The 10,250-nt window shown below is 37.5% G+C and overlaps 2 protein-coding genes across 2 annotated transcripts in view; one reads left to right on the top strand and one right to left on the bottom strand.

The window, feature by feature from the left end:
* Positions 1–7,171: 7,171 nt before the first annotated feature.
* LOC143369384 (uncharacterized) overlaps positions 7,172–10,250 on the top strand; it is a 4,164-nt gene continuing 1,085 nt past the window's right edge. The window contains exons 1-2 of the mRNA XM_076813255.1: positions 7,172–9,307; positions 9,380–10,250. The exon at positions 9,380–10,250 is cut by the window's right edge and continues 1,085 nt beyond it. Coding sequence (XP_076669370.1) covers positions 7,184–8,527 — 1,344 coding nt within the window. The 5' untranslated portion in view covers positions 7,172–7,183 and the 3' untranslated portion in view covers positions 8,528–9,307; positions 9,380–10,250. The remainder of the gene's footprint in view (positions 9,308–9,379) is intronic.
* Positions 9,043–10,250, bottom strand: part of LOC143369386 (uncharacterized) — a 1,636-nt gene continuing 428 nt past the window's right edge. Inside the window, exon 3 of the mRNA XM_076813258.1 lies at positions 9,043–10,108. Coding sequence (XP_076669373.1) covers positions 9,120–10,108 — 989 coding nt within the window. The 3' untranslated portion in view covers positions 9,043–9,119. The remainder of the gene's footprint in view (positions 10,109–10,250) is intronic.

The raw sequence follows: 10,250 nt of genomic DNA, 5'->3' as shown, positions 1-10,250 counted from the left end.
TTTTGCCCAATTCTGAGACGAGTACACGATTATCAAGTTGGTACATTTGTGTACACTATAGGCTTCCTTTAGCCAAGATTTAGCGCAGGTGGCGAATCTTCAGATTTCTAAATACTGGAATTTCCAAGTTCGAAAGCTTTGAAATTCAAACATTTCCAATACTTGTAATTGTGAGGATATCAAGTTTCAAAATATTTGTATTTTCAAATGTCCAACATTTGTGGTTTTAAAATTTCCAATTTTTCCACTTCTAATATTTAGAAATTGTTTTCATCATTTGTCTTCATTTTCAACTAAAGGAAGCTTATATTGCACCCGAATGTATACAGGGTGTCCCAAAAATGTCGGAGTTCCTTGAAAGGGGTGACTCAGGGGGTGATTTGAAACAACTTTTTCCTTAGCGAAAATATTGTCCGAAGCTTCGTTAACGAGATATTAACAAAAACCCCCGACCAATCAGAGCGCGCGCCTTCCGCCCGAGCTCCCGTTGTAGCGTTGGCTACGCGGTAGGCGGCTGCGCTTGTACTACGAAGGTACGAACAAACAAGTCGGCATGCATCGAAGGAAACTGCGTTACACAGTTTTTTTTTAAAGCAGAATCTTAAATAATAATTGTTTGAAGTGAGAGGACAAGAAATACGCAAATTTCGTTTTCAAATAAGGCATAAAAGAAAAGGTAATGTAACAAAAAATGTACGACAAGTGATCATAATTCATTATTGAGGTAAAAATCCGTAGTTTAATCACGGCCAACATAACTAAATTTAAACAATAATAATAGGTGTATGAATAAATTCTTTCAGACTGGATTTACATAATCGGTATAAAGCAACCGAATTTCTATCGAAGTGATATTCGTAAGCTACCAGAAAAATGGCAAAAGGTAATTAACAATAATGGAAATTATTTCGATGATTGAGTTGTTTTCATATTTTTTAAATCAAACTGTTATTAAACCCCACAATCGAACAGAATTTATTTCTACACATAATAATCACTAATAAATTAAATAACACTCACCCCTTCGGGCATTCCTTTCCTTCTTTTTCGGAAACCTGTGTCACTATGTAGGTCACTGTGTCGATCCTGGTCATCGGTGGACGAAAAGATTTATGGTAGGGTTGCGCCCAGTGCTCAGCTGATCGCAGGTATACGACACCACCCGAAGGTAAGGATCGCAACATCAAGTGCGTCCGGGTTAATGTACCGAATATTCACTTCACTGCACGGCCACTAACACTGATCACTTATTTTACTTTTCATGGAACGTGTTGTTCCTACGTTCTAATATTGGTGGCCCTGAAAGGGGCCGATTACTGTTAGTTGTGCAGTTGCTCGATGTGACCACCCTCAGCGTCTATGCACGCCTTGCGGCATCATTGACTCCGTTGAGAATAATCTTGACGCCAAACGCCGAATCGTACCCTCGCTGGGGGTTTAGATGTGCGGGTATTCCCGTGCAAACGCTCACACAGCAGGACTTGCTTCCCCGTTGTTCCGGGCGTACACCCAGAACATCGCGTAACATTCTTGAGCGGAGAACATTTCTGGGACGAGATTGCTAGCTGACTGACAGGATTTTTTCCAAACAACTTCCTCTACCCTCAAGTAGTTTCTCTCGTTCCATCATGGGTTAACTCCCACCAGAACAAGAGGCTGTAGGTAAAAAGAAGCCAGCACATTTTCGAAACACACGTGCTTTGCAGAAGTGCAACGAACGACCCATCCTACACTTTCACAAAAGTCCGCGCTCCGTCCTTTTACTGCCAATGTACCCGTTGCTTCGAGATAATCAACCACGTGCAGAAACCACGTGTTTCGGTTCGAAAGGGCCCGAAGACAAGAGAAACAGAAAGTCTTCGAGTTGCTATAAAGAAGAAAAGGCATACCATTCCTGTTTCCGTTTTCGAATACCCTGAGTTCACGTCAGCTACGAGGCGGAACCAGCTAAGCCATAAATTACCCAAAACAAATCGTACTTTACCGCCGACTCGCAGGACAATACGGTCATAAACCGCGACCTTGGCGAAATGCTTTGGCCGACCAGCCTGATTAATTTTTGTGAACTAGCAATTAAAAAGTAATATCCAACATCAATACACCTCGCGAAGAGATACAGGAAGAAAGGGGGTAACTCGTTTACTGCGCGTAGTCCCGCCTGCTTCGTGTTTCCTTCAAATTAAAGACAGATCCCTTATCTCTCGAGTATAAGCACGCGCTAGAATTACAAAACAAAAGCACGCGTTGACGTATTCCGTGCGAGAAAAGGTGGGCATGAATTCCGATTGGTCGGAACCTAACCAATCTGCCCTGCATCTCTCCTAAACGGCCACTGTTTTGAAGAGGCCTTCGTCTCAGCCATGTCTCCTCCCCAAGGCCCACCAGTATAAACACGCGCTTGAATTTGAAAACAAAAGCACGCGTCGACGTATTCCGTGCAAGAGAAGGTGGGCCTTAGGGAGGAGACATGGCTGAGAAGAAGGCCTCTTCAAAACGTTGCATTCGTTGCACTTCTGCAAAGCACGTGTGTTTCGAAAATGTGCTGGCTTCTTTTTACCTACAGCCTCTTGTTCTGGTGGGAGTTAACCCATGATGGAACGAGAGAAACTACTTGAGGGTAGAGGAAGTTGTTTGGAAAAAATCCTGTCAGTCAGCTAGCAATCTCGTCCCAGAAATGTTCTCCGCTCAAGAATGTTACGCGATGTTCTGAGTGTACGCCCGGAACAACGGGGAAGCAAGTCCTGCTGTGTGAGCGTTTGCACGGGAATACCCGCACATCTAAACCCCCAGCGAGGGTACGATTCGGCGTTTGGCGTCAAGATTATTCTCAACGGAGTCAATGATGCCGCAAGGCGTGCATAGACGCTGAGGGTGGTCACATCGAGCAACTGCACAACTAACAGTAATCGGCCCCTTTCAGGGCCACCAATATTAGAACTTAGGAACAACACGTTCCATGAAAAGTAAAATAAGTGATCAGTGTTAGTGGCCGTGCAGTGAAGTGAATATTCGGTACATTAACCCGGACGCACTTGACGTTGCGATCCTTACCTTCGGGTGGTGTCGTATACCTGCGATCAGCTGAGCACTGGGCGCAACCCTACCATAAATCTTTTCGTCCACCGATGACCAGGATCGACACAGTGACCTACATAGTGACACAGGTTTCCGAAAAGGAAGGAAAGGAATGCCCGAAGGGGTGAGTGTTATTTAATTTATTAGTGATTATTATGTGTAGAAATAAATTCTGTTCGATTGTAGGGTTTAATAACAGTTTGATTTAAAAAGTATGAAAACAACTCAATCATCGAAATAATTTCCATTATTGTTAATTACCTTTTGCCATTTTTCTGGTAGCTTACGAATATCACTTCGATAGAAATTCGGTTGCTTTATACCGATTATGTAAATCCAGTCTGAAAGAATTTATTCATACACCTATTATTATTGTTTAAATTTAGTTATGTTGGCCGTGATTAAACTACGGATTTTTACCTCAATAATGAATTATGATCACTTGTCGTACATTTTTTGTTACATTACCTTTTCGTTTATGCCTTATTTGAAAACGAAATTTGCGTATTTCTTGTCCTCTCACTTCAAATAATTATTATTTAAGATTCTGCTTTAAAAAAAAAAACTGTGTAATGCGGTTTCCTTCGATGCATGCCGACTTGCTTGTTCGTACCTTCGTAGTACAAGCGTAGCCACCTACCGCGTAGCCAACGCTACAACAGGAGCTCGGGCGGAAGGCGCGGACTCTGATTGGTCGGGGGTTTTTGTTAATATCTCGTTAACGAAGCTTCGGACAATATTTTCGCTAAGGAAAAAGTTGTTTCAAATCACCCCCTGAGTCACCCCTTTCAAGGAACTCCGACATTTTTGGGACACCCTGTATATCTATCCCTGTACGAAGAGATTGTTAGCCACCTGCGTGTAAAAGCCACAATAATGGCGTATCGTTACAAAAAATGACATTAACGGAAGCCGGTACAGGCCTGGCGTTGAGTAGCTAAAAGGTTAAACCATTCAGACACAAAAAATGTAGAAAAAAATTCAAACACCGCTACAATCAATGATACGTCCCATTAGTTACCCATTACGTCCGATTTATGCATGCACTGCATTAAGGATAAAATTATAAAAAAAGAAAACCAGAACAATAGATTCTGAGGTCTGCAGAACTAACACATAATTGAATAAAAATTTAATTTCTCAATTTATGAAAATAGTGATAGAATACAACTACCCGAAAAATTTAGGTTGGTCTCTTTCAAATTAACGTCGCAAAGGGCTATTCGGAATTTCTCGGCTCAGGTAAGCGAGCCGCGCGCTCCGCTTTTATGATCGGTTTACCACTCGCACCCCATATTACTGAAATGAGGTTTGAAAACAATGCCGACTAGTTTCGTACCCGTCCCAATTTCAAAATTTTTAGCTACGACAGGGTTGACCCTGGTTCTACTTAACGCCACGTCTATACCGGCCTCCGTTAATACCATTTTTTGGAACTATGCGCCATTATTGTAGTTTTTGTGCGTATGTGGCGAAAAATCTCTCCGTACAGGGGTATAGCGTCGCGGTCAACTCTGTTGTAACTAAAATTTTTTAAATTGGGACGGGTACGAGACCAGTCGACATTGTTTTCAAACCTCATTATTACAGTAATCTGGGGTGCGAGTGGTAAACCGATCATAAAAGCGGAGCGCACGGCTCGCTTACCTGGGCTGGGAAATTCTGAATAGCCCTTTGAGACGTTAATTTGAAAGAGACCATCCTAAAATTTTCGAAGCTGGGACATGACTGCTGTCCAGCGGTCGCTGGTAGCTCTCCGAACACCGGGCCGGTGCATGGTTGTAGTGGAATGCGTTCATGAGGCGATGTTCACATTTTATTACCTGTTCGTATGAGCGTTGGTTATAAGAGACCCTGTACGTATAATACATCACAAAAAAAGAAGATAATAATATAATATTTATCTTTGTAAAAAGAAGTGAGGTCCCCATAAAAAAACTTCAAAAAAGTAAAAAAATTACATCAAGTGCATGAAACAAATAAATCACAAAAAATAGAAGATAATAATATAAATCAGAAAAAAATAGAAGAAAATACACAATATAAAAAAAAGATGTGACATCAAAATGAGCTGCAAGTACATAAAGGTCCTCTCAAACTGCGCTTAAGATGACACAACTACATATACACAGCTACATACATTCCATTACTCATATCGCGGACATTTTAATTAACCCATCAAAATGAATCCCATTTAAAAACATTGTCGTAAATTAATACAAATAAATATTTTATTCAAAATACTTGGCGCTGCTCTCCGAATTGGTGTTGCTAAACTGAATACATGTGTATAAATTACATTAATGCATTAACCTTTTTCTTTCTTTCTTGTGCGTGCGTTCGTGAATGTGCGTATGTGTGCGTGTGCATATGCTACGTATGATATTAGAGTTAAATATATGTAGAATCAATCTGACTGTATTTGTAATATGTATATGTATATGTTTATGTATTTTAGATTGTAAGGGAGGTATTTTAAATTTTAATACTAAGACAATTAACATTTTTTCGGTTTCCCAGCGCCAAGTATTTTCAATAAAATATTTATTTGTATTTAAATATTTATTTCTATAAAAATATATCTGCTTAATATTATTATCTTCTTTGTTTCTTCCAATGATGAATTTTTTATTCAATTTAAATCCGATTGTTTGTACAAATAGTCGTCGTTACAATTGGCGCAATTTTTGTATATCATTAGTTTTGTAAAGCTGAATATAACACATTAATAAATTTACGACAGCTTTTTTATTCGTCTGCGCGCGCGCATATACTTGGCGCACTTTTTGTACCTTTTTTTTAGAAAAGGTAATTTTGTGGGGATTTCACACATTTTGTAGTGTTTATTGATGACTGGATAATTTCTTCCCCCCGCGGGTTTATTATTTTTTATAAAATATATTGTATTTTTATCCAAACTACACACGCTTGCAAAGTTTCAAGACAATTGGATTGATGGAATTGGTTTCAATTTGAGCTTTCAGATATGAACCAAACATACAAGAAGCAAACAGAGATTCGAAGCTGAATACAACCGTTTAATTAATATAATACTATGTCACAATAAAATATTTTCTCTGGCGTAGATCACACTGCATCATGTTCTGCTTCGATTATCTGTAAATATATAAAATTCACATTTTAGTTACAACTTAACGGAGAACTTATACAGGGTGTTCCAAAAATGCTGCGGTTCCTTGAAGGGGGTGACTCAGGGGGTAATTGCAAACAACTTTTTCCTGTGCGAAAATATTCTCCGAGGTTTCTTTAACGAGATATTAACAAAAAGCATCGACCAATCAGAGCGCGAGCCTCCCGCTGGAGCTCCCGCGCTAGCGTGGCCGCGCGCCGGGCCGCGCTGCGACTACAAACAAGCAACTCGGCGTGCATCGAAGGAAATTGCGTAGAATGGCAAATGAAAATGACGTAACAAATAAAATCGAACATTTTGTCATGGTTTGTTTGTAATTTAAAGTGAATAATGAATAAAGGATAAATGGATGAAATTCATGTGTAACGTAAAAAGACGAATACAAAGGTTTTTTTTTAGAAGAATCGAAAATAATAATTATTTGAAGTGGGAGGATAAGGAATACGCAAATTTCCTTGTGTTAATAACGTATCCACGAAAAGGTAATGTAACTGGAAATAAACGAAAAGTGATCGTAGTTGGTTATTGTGATAAAAATCCATAATTCAATAACGGCCAACACTGTTGCTGATAACGAATAAGTCTGTTTAAAAACCCCTAAGAAATATTTAGGTACGGAAATTTTGAGAATTATCGCCGGAAATAAGCCATAGCCTGCGTTAAATACAAAATTAATAATCACCAATAAAGTAACTAAAACTCACCCTTGTCGGAAATAGGGAATTTGTATGATTCTCAAAAAAAATATATTTAGGAGCTCTTATATAAGTTTTATTGTAATTTTTTTTTCATAATTTTGTATTGCTTATTAAGCGAGAAAAAAGTAATTAAATATTACAATATTTAAAATTACCGAAAATGATCCGGAAATTCCCGAGCGTGGCCGAAGAAGCCTGTGACGTCACATAGTAGTATTTTCACACGTTTAGCATTGAAAACTACATTTTCTTTAAAAAAATGAGTAAAAAAACTACATATAAGTGGTGTTTCGTGCCTGAGTGTAAAAGCACAACGATTAAGACTCCGGATAAAGTGTTTTTTTTTATGCCTCAAGATGTAAAACTACGAAAAATGTGGTTTACAAGTGCTAGACGTGCCGATGAACCAGGGAAGTCAAATTATTATTGTTGTCAGGATCATTTTGATTTAAAAAACGACATGGATAATTACGTGAGATATTCTCTCATGGGAGCTCCAAGAAAATTGAAGAGTGGTGTGATTCCTCACATATTTGATTGCCAACCAGGGAGGTTAAAGACGTCAGTGAATTTATCTCGGCCAACCTTTGTGAAATTAAATAGGAAAAGGACTGTCACTGAAATGCTGTCTAATACAGACAGTGAAAAAGAAAATAGCTGTCAAAGTACACATACGTCTAAGAAACAAGCAGTCGAGGACAACGCAACTTTGAATAATCCTGCAAAAAAAATGTGTACCGATCTTAATAACAGAGCAAGTACTTCCTATGAAGTATTTGTAAATAAAAGTTCCAGGAGTAAAGAAGAAAGCAATTCAGAGGAAGATATTCTTGAATCCACAGCCAACTTTTCTTATACACAGAATTTAGCATCAAGTTCTTCGCATGTAAGTCATGCACACACGCATACAGTAACCACAAATACAGGCTCAAATTGTAAAAAAACTTCAGTTCTAAGTTTTGGTGAATCTTCAGCTTGCCTATTACCTAAAAGTATTGGCAAGAAAACGGTTTTGCGAAAAAGTATTGGAGTGCAAGTATACCAGAAACTTGTAAAACCTCATGTTCGTTCCAAGGCTACTATGTGTGTTCCTTCTACATCCGATGCATCATGTCAATGTAAAATAGAAGATAAAACAAGTAATTCTGATCAGTCTACTTCTTCAGTCTCTCATTTGACAAGTGATTATAAAATTTCATCTGAACCAAGTGAATATCAGCAGTCAACAACTTGTAGCGAGGAAGAAAAAGAAAAAAATAAACAAATGAAAATGAACGTACTGAACATGACCAGATATTTCATAAGTATTGATTCTAAAAAATATATTGGGATTGGCACTGAATGGCTTTGGATTATTGATTTAATACATTCGTATATTAAGTGCAGTATTGATGACATCAAGCTAACTTTGATGAAAATAAAAACAGACGATTCATTTAGTCGGTTAGGAAATGAATTCGGTCTGTCAACATCGCAGGCTAGCAGAGTATTCAATAAAACAGTGAATTTAATAAGTCAGTGTTTAAAAAAACTTGTGTACTGCCCATCTCCAGAACATATAAAAAAAAAACTTACCCATTGCTTTTCGTGCGTACTACAGTAACGTCTGTGCAATTATAGATGCTTTCGAAATAGAAATTGAAAAGCCTTCTAACTCAGTGCAACAAGCTCTGACTTGGTCAGACTATAAAAAGTGCAATACTTTAAAGTATTTGATTGCTTGCACTCCCGATGGATTTATTCTGTTTGTATCTTCTGGGTATGGAGGCAGAATAAGTGATACAACATTATTTGAAGAAAGTAATATAATGAATATTTTACCAAGAAAATGCGGTGTTATGGCAGACAGAGGATTTAAGCTAATACAGACAATTTTAAATCAAAAACAGTGCGAGTTACTTCGTCCACCATCTGTTTCAACTTCAACTAAACCAACAAAAGAAGAAGTATTAAATACTAAAAGGATCGCAAGTTTAAGAATTCACGTTGAAAGGGTGATAAGAAGAGTTCGAGAATATAAAATTTTGGAGCCTCATTCTTGTCTCGATTTGAATATTATGTCTTATATAGATGACATTGTAACAATAGTGGCAGGTTTAATAAATTTACAGACACCAATTATAAAAACATAAAGTTTAGGTTTATGTATATTTCTTTAAAATTTGAAAAACAACATACAAAAATATTGCGACACATTATTTTCTAAATGATTGTAGTAATATAGGAAAGATATTTTGCTTCCAAAAATTAAGAGCTCTTTCAATCATAGTATTTGTAAAATGTGCATCATAATCAAGCCATAAATATTTGAATTGCTTGTTAGTTTCAAATTCTGGATCCGCAACAACAAACAATCCTTTACTTTTTCCTGCAGCCAGCATTTGTAAGTTTATTTGTCCTTTGCACTTTTTACTTATATTCCCATTGGGTAAATAATCAGCAACAGTTTTCTCAGAGCTAGGACATTTAATTTCTAAAATGAAGTCAGATCCAATACTATCTGGCGAAGCTCCAAGCACAGGTATTGACGGCTTCAGAATAATGCCACTTTTTTTAATTTGTAATTTTAAAGTTTTCTGGATTTCCGCAATAACTGCATCTTCTAATTTTCTTCCGCGTTCCATATGTTTGTTGTCATACACTTTGGCAACTCCAATGATACGATGGACTAAATTGCCATCTACTGTCTGGCACCGACTACTTTCGTATATATTTGAAGCAGTAATTCTCCCAAATTTCAATTCATGCCATAACACATTATTACTCTGATCCTGAGTATTCCTTTCTCCTTCCTTGCATAGATCCTCGCTCATATTTTCTTCTGCGTGCTTTAGAAAATCATCAGCTGAATCTTTGATATCAGGAAAACTGAACATCAACTGATGTATCGATAACAACTGAGCCTTTCGTTCTAACAAGTCGAAAGAATACCTTGTTAATTGGCAATCTAGTTGTTTTTCTTGCGCACGTTCAAGCACTTTTTCTAAGAATGTGGAGCTGTCCATGTCACATACACTTGTTACTTTGTCTTTCTTTGCCATCTCTGCCGTTGTTATAAACTTTTTGGATGTCCCTACTTGAGACAATTTTGATTTCTTCCAATAACATTCAACATCAGTTGGAGATGCGGATTCATGTCGTCTATTACACCACATTAAAAATGCGATGCCATGTTTACAGCCACCTGAAAGTTAAAAAATTTCATTTATTTGTCAGTAATTGATCGTTTATATAGTCAGAATACACTTTAAGACTCTGTATTTACTTATATTTATTTTTTATTGTAACAATAACAATTTTTGTAAAAAACACATTATAGAAACTTA

This window comes from Andrena cerasifolii, chromosome 5 (genome assembly GCF_050908995.1).
Source record: "Andrena cerasifolii isolate SP2316 chromosome 5, iyAndCera1_principal, whole genome shotgun sequence".
NCBI classification, from domain to species: Eukaryota; Metazoa; Arthropoda; class Insecta; order Hymenoptera; family Andrenidae; genus Andrena; species Andrena cerasifolii.
Note: the sequence above shows the minus strand (reverse complement) of the source record. Positions and strands in the feature narration are given on the sequence as shown.